The sequence below is a fragment of the Aspergillus tubingensis genome, assembly GCF_013340325.1.
Source record: "Aspergillus tubingensis WU-2223L DNA, scaffold_11, whole genome shotgun sequence".
NCBI classification, from domain to species: domain Eukaryota; kingdom Fungi; phylum Ascomycota; class Eurotiomycetes; order Eurotiales; family Aspergillaceae; genus Aspergillus; species Aspergillus tubingensis.
In genome coordinates, this window is record NW_023336285.1 from 323,062 (window position 1) to 343,948 (window position 20,887).

Below are 20,887 nucleotides of genomic sequence, written 5' to 3' on the forward strand. Positions count from 1 at the left end.
CAATTGGGTAATGGCAGTACCACATGCCGCATCCATATTGACTGTCTCTATCTCACCTACTCCACCTATACACTTTCTCGCTCTACATACAACCCACCTCATCCACGAACAGCAAAGAAATCCGCCAAAATGTCCGAAGTCGCCTTCATCAAGTCCTTCCTCTCATCGCTCGACTCCCGTCCCATCAAGCTCCGAGCAGACTATGTCCTGGACGAAGAGCGAGTCGGACCTCGCGTCCCTGTACGTCCATCCCATCCTGCCCCCCTCCCTCCCCTCTTCCCTATACCCTCCCACTTGGACCCCCATAACCCAATAAATCTAACAATCAAAACAAACAGTACCTCCTCCCCCGCCTCAGCGCCCCGCACCCCGAAATGCCCAAGAAAGTGCAACGGACGCAAGCCCCGGGTTCCTCGAAATCCATAACCGTACACGTAAAGAGCGCACGCAACCCCGCATTCGAATTCACCTTGCCCAACGCACCCATCACCACGACCTCAGTGCAGGATCTCAAAGACGCAGTTCAGGAACGGGTGGTTGACGCACAGGACGGAAAGGTGTCATTGGAGAAGATCAAGATTTTGTATAAGCGGAAGCCAGTGACGGGGAAGACGATTGCGGAGTTGTTGGCTGATGAGCCGGAGATGTTGGCGGGAGGCAAGGAGGTGGAGTTTGGGGTGATGATTATGGGAGGGGCGAAGGTTGTGGAGGGTGGTGAGGGGGGTGGGAATGCTGCTGCCGCTGCTGCTGCTGGTGGTGCGCCTAAGGCGGCGGTTGGGCCGAGTGGGGAGGAGGTGTTGAGGACGGAGGCGTTTTGGGATGATTTGCAGGGATTCTTGGAGCAGAGGTTGAAGGATAGTGAGGAGGCGAGGAGGTTGAGGGGGGTGTTTAAGGGGGCTTGGGAGAAGCAATGAGTTGTTATTTAATATTACTATTTAGGTTTATGTGTTGGGAGCGTGGGGTGCTTAATGGTGGGTAGATGTGTATGTATGTAATATGATACCTTGTCATGGAATTATTTGACATTGATTTGGATGTGTGGCGTGAGTTCTTATGTGTGAGATTGCATTGGGGTGGAATATGTGGATTGGAATATTGTACAGTTTAAGGGTAGACCAATGCTCAGCGACTTTGAATACATCTATACTTCAAGCTTAGGTACCCTAGTTCGCAAACGGGTTCGAGAATAATTGGGGCAGAAATCAGGCAATGTACAGGCTGGTGCGAAAGGCTCTAAAGGACAGGGCAAGGAGATCATCATACAGCGTTCATCCACAGCACCCCCCATGTACTGGGGACCAGGGATATCAAGACATTCAAAAAAGGCGACCACACGGTCCGCAAATCCTATTCATATGGAAACACACCAAGAAATTCGCTGGTATCGAAAATGTCGTGTTATAAAGACACCTTGCAGACGTGTGGCAGACAGCGGTTGAACGTCACGGAGTATAAAAGCACACATTATATCCCCCCTTCGAGTCCGCGTGGGGTATGTGAGTCAAGGACAGGGCTAAGGAAATAAAAAGAGGTATGAAAAACATAAGCTCGTACCATCAGGCAGGGCTGGACGAGCAAAGCAGCTGATTGTCAATAAAAGGGTAGAAGAGTAAAGAAACTATAACCACAGGAGTAGAAAGGAACATATGCCAGGTAGATTGACACCGTTGCAAATGCTCGAGAATCGGCCAAGCGCTCATCCATCTCATGCGTGCGAAGAACATGCCGTAGGAAAAGGAAGAATCAGCTGTCGAAAGAAAGAAACATACATCAGCAAAGGGGTCTCGCTATCTCGAGAACACCTTGACAACCCCGTCACCACCTCCACTGACGACCCAGCGGCCATCGCGGCTCCAGACGGCGGCACACACTCCTTCACCACGCATCAACCGGTGACTCGTGATTTCTTGAGTGCAACTCCGCTTCTCGAGGTTCCAGAACCGCAAGCTGGCGTCATGACCCGCAGAGACTAGCTCACGTCCATCTGGGGATAGCGAAAGCGAGGCAATCGCCGATGGATGGGCCAACATCGTGTATGTGCATTGGCCTAAGCATAAATTATTAGTATACCAAATATCTAAGGGAAGCTTGGTGAAACTTACCGCTGTTAGCATCGAAGAAGCGAATGTAGCGGTCTTCGTATCCACTAATGATTACGCCTTCGACACCACTGGAGCCAGTCGCACCATGGACGACTTCTTCTTCGCCCATTGTCCGACTGGGGTCAAGTCCTGCCGATCCATCAAATCCGACTGTAGTGGCGACAACAGAGTTAACGCCAGTCGAAGGCGTGCCATCGTATGTCTCCAGACTCGCCATGCCCACAATTTCCTCGCCAGTCCTTGTATCATACACAAGGATGGAGGCGTCGGTGTAGGACACAACAAAGTTGATACCTGCAAGCGACAACGGGCTAATGCACGTTGGGGAGGGAGACTCGGTCCGAACAATCTGACGAACCATACTGTAGTGGAATGGTGTGGTAGTCGCCGTGCTGGGCTGCGGTGACGAGGGGAAGTTGGAGCCGGAAGAGATCGAGTTGGCTCTCCTGCTACCACCAGCGCGTCGAGACCCTGCTTGAGGGGAAGAAAGCTGCGGGGGCGCACTAACAGCCCATATGATGATACGGCCGTCCGCACCACCGGATGCGAGTAGGATACGATCAGGGCCACCGTAATGGCTGCTGGATTCGCCTAGCACAGAGCCTGCGGTTCCAGGTAGAACACAGAGACCCCAGACGGCGTCCGTGTGGCCATCAAGAGTCGCCTTCGGGTCAACACGTCCACGTTCCCACACTCGGACGCTGGTATCTTGTCCACCTGAGAAAACCCAGCCGTCCCCGAGCGCACGGCCTCCATTGGAGAAGTTCTGCGGAGAGCATGCCGCCAGCGCAGTCACAGCCCCCACATGTCCGCGGTGAGTGAAATAGCTGGTAATGTCCAGGTCACTCGAGCTTGCGCCAAAGGTGCCATAAGTGGCGGGTATAATCCATCGTTTGATCGTTCCATCATCACTGCATGTACAAATTTCCGGCTCCGAAGGGCTTCCGCCGCCCGTGAAAATCACCGAACGGACGACATCCAAATGGCCGCGGAGGGCGAACCGAACCTTGAAGGTCGGATCTGGCTTGGGGCCCGCTGCAAGATCAACGGCACCATCACTCTTCCTTCTGGCACCGGAACTTTTCCGCCGATGCGAGAGAGATCCGGACCGCTGCGGAGACTTGGAACTGACAAAGTTTGCATTCGGGAAAGCATCCACATCAGGCCGGTGCGGTGGTACCTGTTCCGCCTGCGGTGCTGGTTCGGCCGGCTCGTCAAAGTTCCAGCCATCTGCATCATCACCTTGCTCTTCCATTCGCTGTTGCTTGGCATCCTTAGCCGCCGATTGTGAGCCATATCCATCATATGCCTGGTCCCCCTGACCGGCGCGCTCATCCATCAGCGAGTTGCCGAGAGCCTGCTTTCTATTATCGATCGCGGTAAGCGGGGTTTGTTGTGGCTCAAGGGGTCGTCTCTCCATCGCTTCCCTGGTCGCAGGTGGGAAACCAAATTGATTTTGTGCGCGAGACATGGCCGCGTTATCTGCGTAGTGTGTGATGACGGGTTGGTGGTTCTGAAGCGCCACCTCTCGCGCCATCATATCGTTCGCCTGTGCTTGCTGCTGCTGGTGCTGTTTCTGGCGTTGCTGCTGGAGGTATGCCTCCTCCAGGCTCTGCTGAGACAGCTGTTGGTTGCCGTAGATGTGATTTGGGAGATCCTGCTCGCCGAGTTCCGGAGGAGGGTGTGACGAAGGAATGACATGATAGGCAACTTCCTGAGAGCACTTCGAAAGGTACAATCGCGACTTCTCTCGCTCGTTCTCTTGGCGATACTCGTGTTCGTTCTCAAGGTTCACATCGATTTCGCTGGGTCCCGTATGAGGCTTGGGGCGTTGAGCTAGACAGCAATCAGTACACCGATACGACATCACCACTCCGTAAACCAACAATAAACTCACCTTTCAGAGAGTTGATGCTTTCCTTGGCAATCTCTTTCGGGTCCCTAGTGTCCTCAACCTTCTCATTGTTACTGAGCTTCTTGACCTTCTCGCGCTCCTTCTTCAAGGCGGCCTCGAGCAACCTGACGTGCTTCCCCAATGATTCATGTAACCGTTTACTCGTACGAACATCACCCTCCAGCTTTCCGATGCGAGACTTCATCTCCGCGCGTTCGATCTCCCAGGCATTGCGGTCACGCTCGTGCCGGTGCCACTCCGTCTGCAGAAAGCGCATCACACCTAGAAACGAACCGAAAAAGCAATTAGCCTCTCCTCACGACCGTCGAGATCTATCACTCGGTACCCACCTTGCAGGGTGTACTCCGTCCCCTGGGGATGCCCGCCGTTAGAAGACCCATCACCCCCGGGGCCGACGTACCCTCCGCCCCCAGCCATGGCCGAGGGAGACTGCCAAGCCATGCAAAATCGACAATGGGAGAGGATGAAAGGAGTGGAATTCGTAGCGACCGAGCAGCGTAGCTCACGAAGTCGCCAGAGGGAGGATCAGGAAGGCGCTGTTCCCAATGGAAAAGGGCGAGGTGTGGTGATCTTCTGAATCGCAGCCGAGTGTTTGTTCTCCGTGTAAGCCCACAGGTGGAGGGAACGGGGCGACAACGGCAGGAAGCGAAGTTCCAGGCCGTGTCAACGCCGAGGGGGAGGAAAAACAAACAATGGGAATAAATTTCAAGAGGGCAGTAAAGGACCCGATTTATTTTTGGGGCCTCGGAAATGGAGCGTGCAGGGGGAAAGGAGACGGTCAGCGATGCAAGCTTGAGCCCCCGAGACGATCGGAGTGACTGGGTGCGCGTTCTCTCCTCGCAGTTGAGGTCGGGGAAAGCCACCGCCGCCGCTGAGCTTTCGTTGGCTCTGTAGGCGCCCACGCGGCCGTAACCGCTTTTAGCGCTGGGCGAGCTGGCCTTCCCTTCCCAACCCCCAATTTTACTCTCTTCTTCACTTAGTATTAAGATGCGGTCAGGGTCAGTGCATGACACTTTTACATTCACTTCATTTCATTTGGGAGATGAAGGGCATGCATGGATTTTCTCTCACCCTTGTATCATACAGATTGCAAATCTGAGGTTGAGAGGGAAAAGTAATTAATCAGGTCCCGGTTGTTGCAGGTACCTGACAACAACCTCCACTTCAGCTACTTACTTCTTAGAAGTAGTAGCGCTGGACAGCTAGATAGTAGATAATAGATAGATCCAACAGTACTACTCCGTCCAGTTCAATACCTCAGGCACTTAATCCCGTCTAACCCACCAATCAGGATGGAATGACGGGTCTCGAATTGGATTTTAGCCTGGCAGGTAACTAAGTATTAGATGGGCCATGTAAGCACAACGTGTCGCTATTTTTATGGTTTTGTATTTTTCTTTTTTCTTTTGTTTCAACCAGCCATTGCCGGGCGGAATGCTGCCAGGGTGGCACGGCACTTGTCATGAGCCTTGTGGGCAATTAATTGTTCATTCAGCCCACATACCGAAACCTTCTTTTGGTACCTCTGCTGTGTTGTCTACGAGAATAATTTGTTGACGTACTCTTATTCCCAAGGCACTTATAGTCCGGAATAAGCTTCTTGTTGGTCACGAAGTCAATTCCCCTGGTGTCATTTACTACAAGATCTCTCTCTCTCTCTTGCACTCAATACATCACGTGGAGATAAGATGCCGATCAGGGGATAACGGATCCCGATTCATGGTATTATTATCCAGATCCAGTGTTTGTATGTATTCACATGATAAAGTCTATCTGAAAAATTAAGATTATAGTCTATGAAATATTAGGCGTCTCTTCAAACAACTCATCATCATCGCGCTCCTGTCCGTAAAGAACTTCGCAGACTCCACCGACTGGCACATCCAGCACAGCATCCGTCCCTTCGCTCCATATCTCTTTCCAGTTGACCTTTCGGTTCTGCGGCCCCATAATTTGATACGATGTCGCGCCAGGCCTCATCTTCGCGGCTCCACCGGGTCGTCGCCTGCCCTTGCCATCAATGACGGCCACATTGGCCACCTCATCCACAATATTCTCCATGCTATTCATCGGTAGCGTCAGATACCCCGTGTTATATGACGCCAGGGCAACGTATATGTAGATGATGGACATGACCAGCCATGAGGGAAACGCTAGGGACCACCACCGATTCGGGTAATAGTATATTCCAAGCTGGTGTAGAAACGGGGAAGGTAGGTAGGACCAAAGGATGTAGATCACTGCGTAATGGAAAGTGTTAGCATGTCTCTGGGCAGAGTGCGCGCTGGACAACTCACGGAAGGCTAAGGAGGAGGCAAGATATAGGACGAATCCATAATATTCATATGTCGGCACCTTCGGACTAGCTCTTGGAACAGTCGTTGCGCGACGGGCGGATTTCGCAACAGCAGCCTCCGTATCATTCGGTGTTTCCACATCCGAGCTGTCAGGGGTGGTAGGTCGAGAAGTAGTCGTGGAGAACGGCGGTCGGAGAAGGGAGGTCAATGATGGAGACGGGGGGAGCGGAGTAGGGGGTCTATTGTAGAAGGGTGGTGCGAACGCATTCGGCCCATGAAGGGAGCTGGTGGACTGGCGAAATGGGTGATGCATAGAAAGACCATCTTCTGGTGACTGCTCCTCCGAGTCCGTGGAGGCATCCGAAAAAGCTTGATCTTCTAAGGAATATTGTGATTGAAAGTCGGCATCGTCCTCTGCATCGATATCCGCGTGGGTGGGTGAGGTTGGATCATGGTCATCTTCTTCGATGTAGTCTTCGTTTTGCGAGCTCAGTGTGGTTGTCGCAAGGTCATCGGCGGGGAGCGGCGGGAACGGTTGCTTGGGTTCGACCGAAGATATCACCGAAGGTGACTCTGAATTATTTCGCAAGTAACCGGAATGCTCGTCTTCTTCGTTATCGAGAAGAGACATTCTCGCGGATGACTAGCCACGACAGACACGGCTCATGCGTGAGTTCAACAGGAGTAGTCGCGACATTGGTTATCGGCACGCCTCAATGGATCCTATACTGCCGCGATTCACCGCTTATAGCCATATCTGATCAATATCATTAGCGCATCTGAGATGGATGATTAAAATTGAATCCAATAGACATTCGGCCCTCGCTATTTTTCTAATAGCCTTTTGCATATCTCTATTTTAGGCTAGTGACTATTGGTTGTCTTGTTTTAGAATCTCTATACATGCATTTTCAGAACTATTATACATGTCCAGTACTAAAATATACATATAGCCGTCTCTAATAACTTTAAGGATCATCTCAGAAGTACTGTTGGACATCAATATCATCTTTTGAGCTTCCACAAGCCGCTTAAAGCTCTAAGAAGCTAAATCTACAAGCAATCAAATAACTTGGCTGTAGACTCTTACGCGCATTTTTTTTTTACATCAATCGTTGGAATCCAATCTCTCAATTTGCAGGAGCACATTCTCTGGGCTCTGATTAGTCTCATTCTGATGCCTTGTCCGGCGTGACTTTATGCAGAAGACTTTTATCCTGTTCAATGATAAGTCTACGTGCCATTGCCCCTAGACAAGTTATTGCCTTGGCTCAAAGTGTGATCAAATCCCGTAAATGAACGTGCATTCCGCGGGCATCGGAGGAATCCAGTGCAACTAGCGTCGAGAAAAATGTCGCAGCCTGGAAAGAAACAATACTACTTCGTGTAGGTAGTACTGACAAACCGAGCTATTCCCACTGTATTGAACCTACCTAAAATCGTGCTGGGGTTTCTTCTAGTCCAATATCTAGTAGATGAATAGCGGTGCAACATAGAAGTTTCTGTTCGAAAAGGGTCTTGGGGTGATCGATAGTCATAGTAATAATCCATTGTTGTGCAAGTAGCTGAACAAGGCATTGTGCGTGTCCGTATTTGCTGGGCTGCAGTCCGAAAGAGTGTTGCTCTTTGGGGTTGTGGTTGTGGTTGTTTGACAAAGCCAAGTCACCGGATCCCGACGCGTGAAGGCACCTCCTCCCCGATGCCTGTTTGGGTCAACTTCACTTCCCCTTGTTTCCCTCTCCTTCCAGTCTTCCTACATCCCCTCATTCCCGGCCATGTGTACCTAAAATTTTTCGCAAAATATTGCTGATAAAGTGTTCCGTTATTCAACGGGGACACAGAGCTGAGTATCTATTGCCCCGCAGGGCTATGATCGACAGTGGACGATCGGAAGGACGGTACGGGAATAGTTGGAAGATGGCTGTCAGCTTGGATGGCCAGCTAGGAAATTGCTCTCCATGTCTCCAGTCTCCCTGCTCCGTGCAGGGATCCTGCGCCAGCCACTGCAGACAAACAGTAGCTAGAATCCTACGGGGAGACTATGCTTTTATGGGGTTACAAGACATAACCTTTGTCGGTCAACCATGCGGCAGTACCCAGTCTAATTGCACGGTGAACCAGAGTTTGAACACGGCATATGTGCATCAGCCAGTCAGTGCAGAACTTGACATTTGACAGCAGGACGGCTCAACCGACGTTGGTCTCATGCAGTGGGACTGGAAATGATTTGGCATACGCCGGGGGCTAACACCTCAATAGCACCGGGACTACGAAGCATACTGATTACTGATCATGGTGTTGGGTGAGGGGAAGATCTGGTCATGCAGATGGCACTAAGATGATCCATGGTTAGCAAGTTTTAGGGTGCTCGGCGGATTCCCGGGAGCTCTCTCGGTCTTTTTGTCCACAAGCTGTCCTCCGAATTCGATAGTGCGCCAGGAACAGGATACGTTCGTTCTCTTCCCCAGATGGAAGTGGCTTTTACTGTTTCAATATCTGATATGAAAATCCACTGCATGTCTCAGTGCAACTTCAACGTGGCACTCCGCTGTCCGGCCGAGACCTTTGGCTGGAAAGGAAGGAGCCTAAACATCCCTTGCGGAGGCTTGAGGGCAAGACGGAGCTGTGATATCGCTGATCGGCGGGACCCATCGTCTATTGGGTAGCCTGCCCTCAAGCCTATGCGCACTAGTGAAGATTAGCGACTGTGGTAGCCTTCCTGCAGCCGATCTCATGCGCGTTCCGCAATAGGGGGTGTTTGTAAACTATCATTGGCCTCGACTTGCACTTTTGGGTTGTCCAGTGTCCATGCCTCCATGGGTCCCGACCGAACGCTTGATCTGGTTCGCAAGTGAAATTTCTCGACCCCTGGCTTCCGGTCGACATGCTGTGTGTAACTGCTCCATAACCCAGATTGATTGCGTCCGCGTTCCAGCGCCGTCCACGCACCGTGCCCGACGGCAAGTGGATCAAAACCTACAGTCGGTTAGTCGCTTAATTGCTAAGTGCCCGGAATTGCAATTTAGTACTTCTGTACAGTGGTCCTCGCCGAGGGCAGGGCGCATAAGCGAACCATGATTGGTGATGGCTGATTAAAATCCACGATAAACACTCGCACATTCCAGACATTTGGATTTCTTGGTCGTCCAATGACAGCCCTGTCAGACAGCACTAGTGCATGCTTCAGCTTGTCCGGACCAGTAGTAGTTTTCACTTGACACCTTTGAGTGACAGGTCCGACAGGTTTCTTGCTCGTGATTTACACACCATGGAATCCGCGACTGTGTGGAGGCAGGGGCCTTTTCCCAGAATAAACAGGATCTGTACGGAGTAGGGCTAGCTATATTACTTATCTATGCCGCCGCCCTTAATCGAACGCCCTTGCCTGCTTTTCACTAAGAGTGGCCAGACGAAGGCCGTCTGAGTTTACAGACAACCACCATGGCCTACCCAGCAGCTCTCAAGGTCCTGTTTACACGGGATCTCCTCGTATGTAGCCGACTGTATACCTCATCTCGTGCAAGTTGTTAACCCTAGGTCGGTCCAGAATCCAGATGACCCTAATGTCGGTTCATCACGAGGAAATGCGTCCTCGACGACGTCCGATGCCATGTCCGATCTTGGCCTTGGAGGGGACTCGACTTCCCTTTCTGCGTTTCTGACCACACTGATTCCAGCGTTGGTGATCGCTGCGTTCTGGTTCGGCCTCTTCTTGATCTGCCGGCGAACCCAGCTGCGATGGTACGCACCGAGAACTCACCTGCCATGTTGGCACCAGCAGTACGTTTATCATTGTCCGTCCCTACTCCACCAGGAATGTTGCTAAAATGCGCATAGTGAGCGAGCCCCACGATTACCTTCGGGGTTTATCAATTGGTTCGGCCAATTCCTGAAGATCTCCGATGCCCAGGTCCTCCGGCATTCCTCCATGGACGGGTATCTTTTTCTCCGATTTCTACGCGTGCTTTCTGCCACATGCTTCACGGGTTGCGTTATAACCTGGCCAATTTTGCTTCCAATTAATGCCACTGGTGGCGCAGGGAATACCCAACTGGACGCTCTAAGTTTCAGCAATGTGACAAACACGCAGCGTTACTATGCACACACAATTATAGCAATTGTCTATTTCAGTGAGAGAACTCTCCACTACATCGGTTGGGCACTACTAACTAATGTTTTGTGTTGAAGCCTTCGTGTTCTTCGTGGTAACTCGCGAGAGCATCTTCTATGCGAACCTACGCCAAGCATACTTTAACTCCCCGGCTTATGCGGAGCGTATCTCTTCAAGAACGGTCCTATTCATGTCAGTACCGGACGAGTATAAAAATGAAAAGACGCTGCGTCAAGTCTTTGGAGACAATATCAACCGGATTTGGATCACGTCCGAGTGCAAGGACCTGGACAAAAAGGTCATGGAGAGAGCAAAGCTAGCCTATAAACTGGAGCATGCCGAAACGAAATTGATTCGAGCAGCGAATTCGGCGCGGCTGAAAGCCATCAAAAAGGGGATCGCCTTATCTAAGCCATGCCTGGATTCAGATAGCTGCGAAGAGTGTCAATCAAACACTTCTACAACATATCATGGTATTAAGAGACCAACTCATCGTGTTAAACTGCTCGGCAAAAAGGTCGATACAATCCGTTGGTTACGCGCTGAGCTGGCAAAGGTCATCGAGGAGATCTCTATTCTTCAGAAAAAGCACCGAAATGGCGAAATGAAGAATCTTTCTGCCGTCTTCATCGAATTTACCACACAAAAGGACGCGCAAGTTGCTCTACAAACCGTATCCCATCACCAGCCACTTCACATGACGCCTCGTTATATTGGTATCTCGCCCAACGAGGTTGTCTGGTCAGCTTTGAACCTGAGCTGGTGGCAGCGGATCGCACGTCGGTTCTTGGTTCAGGGTGGCCTTGCTGCCCTCGTTATTTTCTGGTCTATCCCATCCGCCATGGTCGGAACGATCTCGAATATTACTTATCTCACTAGCATGATTCCGTTCCTAGGTTTCATCAACAAGCTCCCGTCGGTTATCCTAGGTCTCATCTCTGGTCTACTTCCTTCCGCTGCGCTCGCTATGTTGATGTCTCTGGTTCCGATCATTTGTCGAGGTATGATTCCCCACTAGTTTAAAACCCGCAGCTTCTAATCGCTACACAGCCTGCGCCAGAGTCTCCGGTGTACCTTCGACGTCGCGTGTGGAACTTTTTACTCAGAGTGCACACTTTTGTTTTCAGGTTGTGCAAGTCTTCCTTGTCACTACGTTGACTTCGGCGGCATCAGCTGCGACAGCTCAGATCATCAAAGACCCTCTATCGGCCAAGGACCTTCTGGCGGAGAACCTACCAAAAGCGACCAATTTCTATATATCCTACTTTCTTCTTCAAGGCCTGACCATGAGCTCCATGGCGGTCGTACAAGTTGCAGGGGCTGTCATCTTCAAGTTCATTACGACGTTCTTCGACCGTACCCCTCGACGACTATACCAGCGATGGGCTGCTTTGAGTGGTGTAGGATGGGGCAATGTGTTTCCTGTTTTCACAAACATGGGTGTCATTGGTACGTTCAATCTGCCGTTCTAGACTTTCCCCCAAGTCTAACATAGCATTCACAGCAATCACCTACTCGTGCATCGCTCCGTTAATTTTGGGATTTGCCTTCGTCGGACTGTACCTCGTATACCAAGCATATCGGTACAACTTCTTGTTCGTTTACGATCTCCGCATCGACACCAGAGGCCTCGTTTACCCGCGCGCACTCCAACACCTCTTGACTGGCATCTACCTCGCAGATATCTGCCTAATCGGACTCTTCGCCATTAAAGGAGCCATCGGACCACTCGTGATCATGGCCCTGTTTCTCATCCTCACCATCCTAGCCCATATATCCCTCAACGATGCGCTGGAGCCGTTATACTCATTCCTCCCAGCCAACCTCGACGTCGAAGAAGAATCGCAATTATCAAAAGCGGAAGCAGATGCCCTGAACCCCCGCAAAGTAGGGAAATGGGAAGCGGCCTGGAAATGGTTCCACCCGAATCTCTATCGCGACTACGCCGCACTGCGTGGAAAGGTTCCCCGCGACCACGTGGAGATCCGATACACAGAGGAAGAAAGGAACAAGGCCTACTACGAGCCGTGCATTACCGCACGCACTCCGACTCTCTGGATCCCGCGGGATAAATGGGGATTCAGCCAACAGGAAGTGCTGGATACGGATCCGTGCATCCCTATCACCGACGAGGGAGCTCATCTGAACGAGAAAAACAGGATTGTCTGGGATAAATATGACCCCAAGCTGCCGCTATGGGAGTTAAAGATTCTTTATTAGCATACTCTTCTTTATGACTAACGATTTAATGCTGAATTGACTTAGCCACAAGATTGTGATATGTATCTAACCTACTATCTATCTATCTACAAAACCGAATAATAGTAATGAATAAATAACACCCCTAAACTAGTCACTGTGCATTCTACTTCTATAATCTAGGATGAGCCAGATTTCAAGCTGCCCGCTATCATATACTTTCGGGTATCGCGCACCGACACTCACCCATCTTACCCATCACCCCATATCCCAGCCCCCAAACTTAAACAATGCTCCACCCTCCCCCAAAGCTTATAATATGGCCCCATCCCTTGCAGATCTTCGATTCTTCGATCCTCCGTTAAGACACGGTCGATTGCCTTCATGTTTACGGAGTAGAACAGACCGAAACGGAAGTATGCTCGATATTTAGTGTTCCACTGCCGTTGCTAAGCGGAGATTCAGTTATTATTCTATATTTAGGGCATTGCTTAAGTACTATTATCTTTCAGTGTTGTGTTTACTTAGTATCTAGTCAGAAATTGGAACTTACTGGACGGAAAAAGTAGCAATCTTGATCGCTTGGTTGATGCTAGTGGAGGGCTGTTGATGAGGCGTTTTTTATATATATACTACTAGTAGATTGGAGTATCCATGTGATTTCCTTCCAAGTGATATCTGAATGTCTACTTAGCTATTGAGTAAGACGCCATGAGCGAGATGGGATTGTCAGTTGTAGTAAGTAGTATGTTGCAGTTGTGTATTTAGCCGAACTGAAAAATATGACTGGGTTTTGGTGAGTGTGAATGATCATGTCGTTTAGTGCATGATGGTATGTAGATACTGCTAGTATGCAATGGCAGAACATGGCTTGAAAATAGTATGAAGGGGTTTACCCGGGCTTTGATCTGAAAGCTACTACTAGTTGTTCTTACTGAATATACACATGATCTGAGAATGACGGGAAGATATTCGGTATCGAACTTAACATATTATCCATGATAAAAGTACCATTTGCTCTGATATATATCTACCGGAATAGAAAGACAACCAATACCCAGATAAATCCCGCTGGCCATAGTGGCCTCATGTCGCGCTCGTGAATGATAGTCGTCATAGTAAGGCATGATAAGACATTAAATCCGCCTGGCTGCTAGGCGGTTACATAAAATACATAAAGTCATGTACATCGTTTGGGACCCGAAAGTACGGGTAGACTGTCTAATCTCGCAATGCAAGCTCACATCACGATGCAGTCTTTGGGTCGGTCCCTCGTGCGGTCCGAGGGTCCGGTGGTGAGAGGCACACCTGGAGGTCGTCTCCCCTGTTGGTTTCTTTGGTACGTAGACGCATTAGGAGAGTCCGTGAAGTTGGGGCTTCGCTGGGGTGACGGGTATACTGGGCTCCTCGCGGCCTGCTCATATGAAGGCGGAGGAACATCGTCGTCATCCGTCGGTCGGATGGTTGGTATATTAGACTGGGAGTACCGGGCAGGACGTTGGCTCTGCCTGGACGAGCGGTTTCCAGATGCCACTGTGGCGTAAGAAGCACTGCTGGGGTTTACAGCGCTTGATGAACGGTTGCGAGTGTATGCTGCCCCGGGTGCTAGTCCGGCCGATGGCGGGTGAGAGACCGAAGCTCGCTGGGAAGGATTTCTGTTGGTTGAATCCCTATTGGGAGCGGTATTGGCTCGCTGCTCCTCCTCCTGGTACTGAAGAGCGAGCGCGTAGGCGTAGTCTGCATCAGCCTGTTCCTGGGGAGTCATGGCGCTGTTACGCTGTTCCTGTGGCCCGGGAGCCAGGCCGGTGTTGCTCGATGTTCTTGGGCCCGATGGGTCAGAAGGCGGAGGAGCGTCATGGCTGACAGGGCGAAAGTCTCCGGAAAAGAAACCAGCCTGTGAACCATTGACGTCGACCAGACTCTCCCATACAACCTCAGCGTGACTGGAATAACCAGCATCGGTGACCAAGGTAAAGAGCTGATCGAGTTGAGGATGTTTGTACAGCGTTGAGAAATGATCGTTGCGGAATAGGATCGAGAATGACCCAGGCTGCAAGGTCGTCGCCAGATGCTTCAAGCCGAAAGTGCTCAGTTGAGTCGCGTTTTCGAACTCTGTGAACTTTTGGATGGTCTGAATATCACTCATGACGAGTTCTTCCTCCGGCGTCAATGCGTTGCCTCGCATAACGCGGTCTTCCAAATCTTGCTTTCGAAAAGGGAGCAACTGAATATCTTCGTGATACTGACCCACGCGGGCCAATGCTGCATCTGCATCTGTAGACGGAGCTGCAACCCAACCGTGAACCAAAGGAACTCCAAATGTTCCATAGAGACGGATATCTTCGGTCTCAAGGAAAGTACCCAGCGCATCATTAGATTCCTGCATTTATTAGCTGCTGCATCCATTCCCACGTGTACGAACTACTTACCAAGGTGAGCCGGGGATTGACGTTCATGCCGGTATGCAGCATAGTCAAAAACCGACTAAGAGCTTCAATGTCCGGAAACTCGTCATCAGGCCCCAGCCGTGTTGTTAATTCATCAAAGAGTGCCTCGATCAACAGCCCTAGTGAGATTTGTTCCCGAGTCTGCAAAGCTCTCACAATCGGTGGTTGCGAGTCGTGGATTGTAGAACGTAGCACAAGAGCATTAACCAGTGCCAGAAGAGGACACGGTCCATTCTTGTTCTGTACGAGGATAGGTGATTCGCGTAATTTGCCGGTGGTATCAGCCCAATTTACGTGTCTGATCGAATAGGTCTCTGACCGCTGTTCTTGCTGTCGCTTGGCTTCGGCTTCCGAAATTGGTCCACTGAATGCTGAATGAGTATAGACAGCACCGGGGCCTTTCGAGCGATCGGGCAATGGTGGAGCGTCACTAGGGTACTGTCGCAAGGTCTCTTCCCGTGTGCCGTCTGGCGAATTGAGGTTGTAGCTTTGGGGCGCTTCATTTGGAGTATCTGTTTTGGGTGGTGGAATAGGGGCTTCATCCAGTTCAATCAAGACGTGAGACGACCCGGTGGTATTGCTGGATATAGTCGCCGGAGTACTCATACTCCTCGCCGGGGATTCCCTGCCCTCGTCATGTAGCGGTGAGGTTGGCTGAAGATACGTTTGTTGACTAGCATAAGGCGCAGCCGGCACATTCGATGTTCCATATATTATGCCAGTTTCTTGGCCAGTATATAATTGACTCTGGTCGTGGTATTCGTACGGTTGTGAAGATGCCGGGGGTTGCATCGCAGTGGAGTGTTCGCCAACCCAGGGAGTCTCGTCCTCGGGCTGATCAAAGAGCGATAAGCGCGCTGTCATCGGGATGTATCCCTCATCTAAGTGGGTCAGTCTAAGCTGCTAGATTGACAATAATTGACAGTGCATACCTTGTCCGAGATGTCCACTGGCCCCGTCCTGATAAAGGGACGACTCTCCATATGAGGTGTGAGAGTTGCGATCTTGCCATGGATTTGGTTCAGGCGACTTCGGTTTCAGGAAAGGGTTGTTCGACTGTAGCTGCACCGGTGTTTGACCCGTGTACTCCCTGTCAGATCGCCATTCCGCAGCACCTCTCTCTTGAGCACCAGGAAAAAAGGTAGATGGAACTTGGTCTGATGCGTTTCCGTTCACCACCCCCATACCTTGCGAAGGACTACTAGATATTTGTTGAGCAGATCCAACCGAACCCTGGTGATTCAAACCGAACCGCGCAGTGAGCTCGTCCGCCCAAGGATTCGACCCGTCCCCGGCCGAATTCCGGATTGGCGACCTCTGCGCCTGTTCCAACGGCATGAGGTCAAAAGCAGGTGAGGTATTGAGGTCGGGGGAAAAGACTGATTCCTGAGAAACAACCCGATGAGGTTGGGGAGAGCTTTGAGCCCGTCGCGGGCGAGTCAGGCGTTTTGGCGACGAGGATGAGAGAGATTTGGAAGTCGGAGAGAGTTTGGAGTTGGTGAAACGGGACCCTGTACGGTCATTACCTTGAGGAAGGCTGTTGAGGCGTGGCGGAGCTCGTTTTCGCAAGACCATGAGGTGGAATCTTAGTGTACGAGGCCCGGGGTTACCGAGCTCACGGGGGAATCACAAGAGGGTTGGACAAGCTTGGGGGCCAATAAAGTGCGGTCAAGGAGCCAGTCAGAAGAGTTAGATCGACAGGCTTCCTTTGATGACAGGTGAGATTGCCTAGTTTGACAGTCTGACGCACGAATGGGCGCCAGAGTGCCGCAGACGTGGTTGGGAGCTCTCGGGGATGTATACGTAACCAGGCAGTGGCTCCGGAAAAGACGAGGAGATCAAGATTAGCCAGTATACGCGAGAAGGAAAGCAGCAGCCACAGCCATGCCTTTTGCAGGGGGGATTAATGGACGATCCTAGGCAACAAGAAGATGAAAAGTGAAAATTGAGGGAGGAAAGGCACACGAAGTCAACAACAATGGCGGGAATGACCGTCGAGGGTCACAGGCACCCGGATTCCCTGACGGAATGAATGGATTGGATGCGATCGATGCTCGGGATTGGCGGTGGACCCCTGCCTGTTCTCCCGTTACCGCTGTTACCGCTATTTGGTGCGGGGATTCGCAATGTGGCTGCCTGCGATTACTGTATTGTATGGTTACGCCCCGCCGGCACCGCCACACTCTCCGCGTATTGTGCACCGCCACATTAAAATGACGTATAATCACGGAACTGAGGAGGAATAGATGATCCGTTGCTATACTCATTACATAAGCCGTGCATTATCGCAGTGATGGAGGGTCCGTGCGCTATCGCAGAAAAAAGTAACGGAAATCAATTGGAACCAGAAACTGCGACTTTGGTGGGGTTATTGGCTCAGGTCGCTTGAATTGACCTCTTCTTCTTTGCATAGAATGCGCTGATCTTTATTCCATTACATATCACTTGAAGCATCCCCGGCATCATGCATTCCTACGTGCGACCCAATCAATTCATCGCCTTCAAGCTCCCCTCCGAGGCGACGAGGATCCAGAAGGTCGTCCCCAATACGTATGCGCGCGACTTGCCAGCCCCTAACAATTGCACGAGCTAACTACGTTGGGCAGTCAAATCTCTCTAGGAAAATACGGTGCTTTCCCCGCTAACCAAATCATTGGCCGTCCTTTCTACCTTACCTTCGAGATCCACGAGACCCCGGGACAAGCTGATAGCACCTACCTTCGCATCGTATCGGCGGCAGAGCTTCACGCGGAATCCCTCATTACCGAGGGCGAAGGCGACGGCGATGATGTAGAGGTCAATGAAGATGGCACGCCGGTGCGGTCGAACCGCGAAACCATCGACGACCGGTCAACGCAAAAACTAACACTAGAGGAGATTCTGGCGCTGAAGAAGGAAAGTACCGGAGCGGGCAGGGAAATCATCGCGAAGCTACTCGAGTCGCATCAGGCCTTGGATCAGAAGACGGCATTCTCACTGGCCAAGTATAAGCTACGGAAGGAGAAGAAGTACATGAAGCGGTTCACGGTCATTCCTCTGGATGTCAGTCTCCTGACGAACTACATGCTTGAGGACAAGGATGCAGCGCGGACTATGGAATTGCGCGACGAACTGATCGGCCTCATTGGGTGTTGGGGAAATGTGCATCACGGTGGTAGTACCTCTTTTGACGAGACTGTCACCTCAAAACCGAATGGTCGCTATCTCGTTGTCGATGATACGGGCGGTCTGGTCGTCGCAGCTTTGGCTGAGAGAATGGGAATTTTGTATCCTCACGATGGCGAGAACGACCAGGAACAACAGGATGCTATCGAGCGGCCTGCCGCGGCGGAAGCTGATGAGGCAGAGAAACCCCAAGACGGCGAAGAGAAAGCCCAAGAGGGAGAGGAGCAAACCACGACGACCACCACACATCGCCCACCCCGTCGACCACAGATGTCCGCTTCAGGAAATACCATCACCCTTCTCCACGCCAACAAACAGCCCAACCTAAGTCTTCTGAAATACTTCGGCTACGAACAAGATAGTCCGAGCGACACACATCCCCTCTACACAAACCTCAAGACCGTCTCCTTCATGCAGCTGCTCGACCCTAACGCGGACAACATCTACTCCGAGGAACCGTCGGTAGTACCCGAAGAGGAACTTGCCACATACAAGGCCAGCAAGCGTAGCGCCTACCACCGCAAGCGCGGGCGGTGGATGCGCGTTCGCAGGGTGGTTGACGAAGCTCGTGCCGGCGGCTTTGACGGCCTCATTATCGCTTCCCTCATGAGCCCGACAAGCATCCTGAAATACACTGTGCCATTGGTGGGAGGCTCAGCACCGATCACTATCTACTCGCCTACCATTGAACCGTTGACAGAGGTAATGGACTTGTACTCGACAGCGCGCAAGAACGCCTACATCGCCCGGAAGCGTGAGCTACAAGAACAGCAACAGGCCGACGGCCAGGATGAGTCTGGCAAGATGCACCCCGCACTGGAGGAGGAATACACAGTCGACCCTACCATGCTGCTTGCACCGACGCTGCAAACCTCCCGAGTACGCGTCTGGCAGGTCCTGCCTGGACGGACACATCCGTTGATGTCGGGACGTGGTGGTGCAGAAGGGTACATCTTCCACGGCATCCGGGTCATCCCGACGCAGCAGATTATCGAAGCGGCTGGAAATTCAGGCCGGAAGAGGAGGAAGGTGACCAAGGAGACGGAGACACCGACTGAGACGCAGACGGGCAGCGGGGATGTGGAGATGACGTCGTGACCTATCCTAGATTCAATAACCCTACCTGTAACACAGCCGAAAATTGGCTTCAAAAGTATACCATGTGCACACTACAACATGAGATAATGAATCCAGAAACGATGAGGAAGACATCCATCCGGCAGCTCAACCGAACTGTCTGGTATACTAATTAACCTTTATCATAACATTATAATCTTCTTTCGTAGACATCTATTTTCCCATCAACTCACACCCATTCCTCACCACACCCACCAACCCACCAGTCTGCATCGCCTCCGATCCACCCCCAGCCAACCTCCACTCAATCTCCGCCAACCCTTCCAACCACGTAACCCTCGTCTGCGCGGGCACTTCCAACCTCTGCAACTGATCGCCCAGGGCCGCGAGAATATCCGCCAACGCCAAGCCCTTATTGGCCTTGAGGGTATTAATGGTACTCAAACAGGACGTAACATCACTCGTAGCCAACAACGTCGTCATAATCTCCTCAATATCCGACGGATGAGGCGCAGCAATACAATCATAAATCGTCTCATTCGTAATGACCTCAGCCTCGGGCCTCCCCTTCGCATCCTGATCCTTATCCTGATCCTTGGGCGCATTCTTCATCGGCAACGGTATACTACTGGCAAAACAAGCCTGCAGGACATTCAACGCCCGTCGCATATCACCCTTACTCAGACGAACAAGACTATCCACCGCCTCCGGCTGAATATTCACCTCTTCCTTCTCAATAACAAGGTCCACTAATACACGGATATCCGCCTCTTTCAGTGGACTGAAGCGAAACCGCGTACATCGGGACAAGAGCGCGGGGGAGAGCTTGTGTGTGTAGTTGGCGATGATGCAGAAGCGCGTGTTGGCGGTGTATTTTTCCATGATGCGACGGAGGGCCATTTGCGCGGTGGCCGTCATGGCGTCGGCTTCGTCGAGGATGATGAGTTTGTAGGAGGCGAGGTTGGAGGAGGTGGAGGTGGAGGAGGTGGATGACGGTGCCATGGAGAAGATCTGTTTTGTGCTGGCGAAGGTCTTGATTTGTTCGCGGACGACGTCGATACCGCGGTCGTCACTGGCGTTGAGTTCCAGGACCATTTGGCGCATGTTCTTTGCGCCGTAGATTCGGCGCGCGAGGGCTAGGATGGTGGATGTTTTGCCGGTTCCGGGGGGACCGTAGAGGAGGAGGTGGGGGAGGCGCTGTTAGGGTGTTAGACTTGTGAGATTAGAGATATCATTGAGGGGATGAATTGGGGATGGGGGGTGTACGTTTGCTTCGACGAATTTGTTGATTGTTGCGAGGATGTCTTGGTGGCCGGATACATCTTCTAGGGTGTTGGGACGGTATTTCTCTACCCTATATTGTTCCGTTAGAGAATGGCACTCTGCCTATGTGAAGAGAGGGAATATACCAGGGGAGGTTATCTTGAGCTTCAACGGGCAGATCAGCTGCTACTCGCTTTGCCTTGCCATTTGTGTTGTCGGAGCTGAATTGGATAGCGTTCTTGGATGGGACGTCCACGTCCATTGAATCTTCGTAGTCGGACATGATGTGTATTTCAGAGGAGCGATGCACT

The 20,887-nt window shown here is 51.4% G+C and overlaps 7 protein-coding genes across 7 annotated transcripts; 3 read left to right on the top strand and 4 right to left on the bottom strand.

The window, feature by feature from the left end:
• Positions 1-129: 129 nt before the first annotated feature.
• AtWU_09436 (uncharacterized protein) lies at positions 130-914 on the top strand (the record flags this gene model as incomplete). The annotated part of the gene is made up of 2 exons (XM_035504542.1): positions 130-240; positions 339-914. 2 exons carry the CDS (start codon positions 130-132, stop codon positions 912-914), a joined length of 687 nt encoding a protein of 228 aa, XP_035360435.1.
• Positions 915-1,787: 873 nt separating this feature from the next.
• On the bottom strand, positions 1,788-4,434 carry AtWU_09437 (cell differentiation and development protein Fsr1; the record flags this gene model as incomplete). Its single annotated transcript, XM_035504543.1, has 4 exons — positions 1,788-2,047; positions 2,103-3,938; positions 4,000-4,278; positions 4,347-4,434. The coding sequence occupies 4 exons, from the start codon at positions 4,432-4,434 to the stop codon at positions 1,788-1,790; spliced, it is 2,463 nt and encodes an 820-aa protein (XP_035360436.1).
• A 1,377-nt stretch (positions 4,435-5,811) lies between these two features.
• On the bottom strand, positions 5,812-6,945 carry AtWU_09438 (uncharacterized protein; the record flags this gene model as incomplete). The annotated part of the gene is made up of 2 exons (XM_035504544.1): positions 5,812-6,257; positions 6,315-6,945. 2 exons carry the CDS (start codon positions 6,943-6,945, stop codon positions 5,812-5,814), a joined length of 1,077 nt encoding a protein of 358 aa, XP_035360437.1.
• Positions 6,946-9,755: 2,810 nt separating this feature from the next.
• AtWU_09439 (putative DUF221 domain protein) lies at positions 9,756-12,645 on the top strand (the record flags this gene model as incomplete). Its single annotated transcript, XM_035504545.1, has 6 exons — positions 9,756-9,803; positions 9,862-10,094; positions 10,152-10,444; positions 10,503-11,426; positions 11,476-11,874; positions 11,930-12,645. The coding sequence occupies 6 exons, from the start codon at positions 9,756-9,758 to the stop codon at positions 12,643-12,645; spliced, it is 2,613 nt and encodes an 870-aa protein (XP_035360438.1).
• A 1,219-nt stretch (positions 12,646-13,864) lies between these two features.
• Positions 13,865-16,646, bottom strand: AtWU_09440 (DUF544 domain protein; the record flags this gene model as incomplete). The annotated part of the gene is made up of 3 exons (XM_035504546.1): positions 13,865-15,004; positions 15,054-15,952; positions 16,004-16,646. 3 exons carry the CDS (start codon positions 16,644-16,646, stop codon positions 13,865-13,867), a joined length of 2,682 nt encoding a protein of 893 aa, XP_035360439.1.
• An 889-nt stretch (positions 16,647-17,535) lies between these two features.
• Positions 17,536-19,334, top strand: trm6 (tRNA 1-methyladenosine methyltransferase subunit GCD10; the record flags this gene model as incomplete). Its single annotated transcript, XM_035504547.1, has 2 exons — positions 17,536-17,621; positions 17,678-19,334. 2 exons carry the CDS (start codon positions 17,536-17,538, stop codon positions 19,332-19,334), a joined length of 1,743 nt encoding a protein of 580 aa, XP_035360440.1.
• A 192-nt stretch (positions 19,335-19,526) lies between these two features.
• AtWU_09442 (replication factor C subunit 3) lies at positions 19,527-20,859 on the bottom strand (the record flags this gene model as incomplete). Its single annotated transcript, XM_035504548.1, has 3 exons — positions 19,527-20,510; positions 20,580-20,667; positions 20,723-20,859. The coding sequence occupies 3 exons, from the start codon at positions 20,857-20,859 to the stop codon at positions 19,527-19,529; spliced, it is 1,209 nt and encodes a 402-aa protein (XP_035360441.1).
• Between the last annotated feature and the right edge of the window lie 28 nt (positions 20,860-20,887).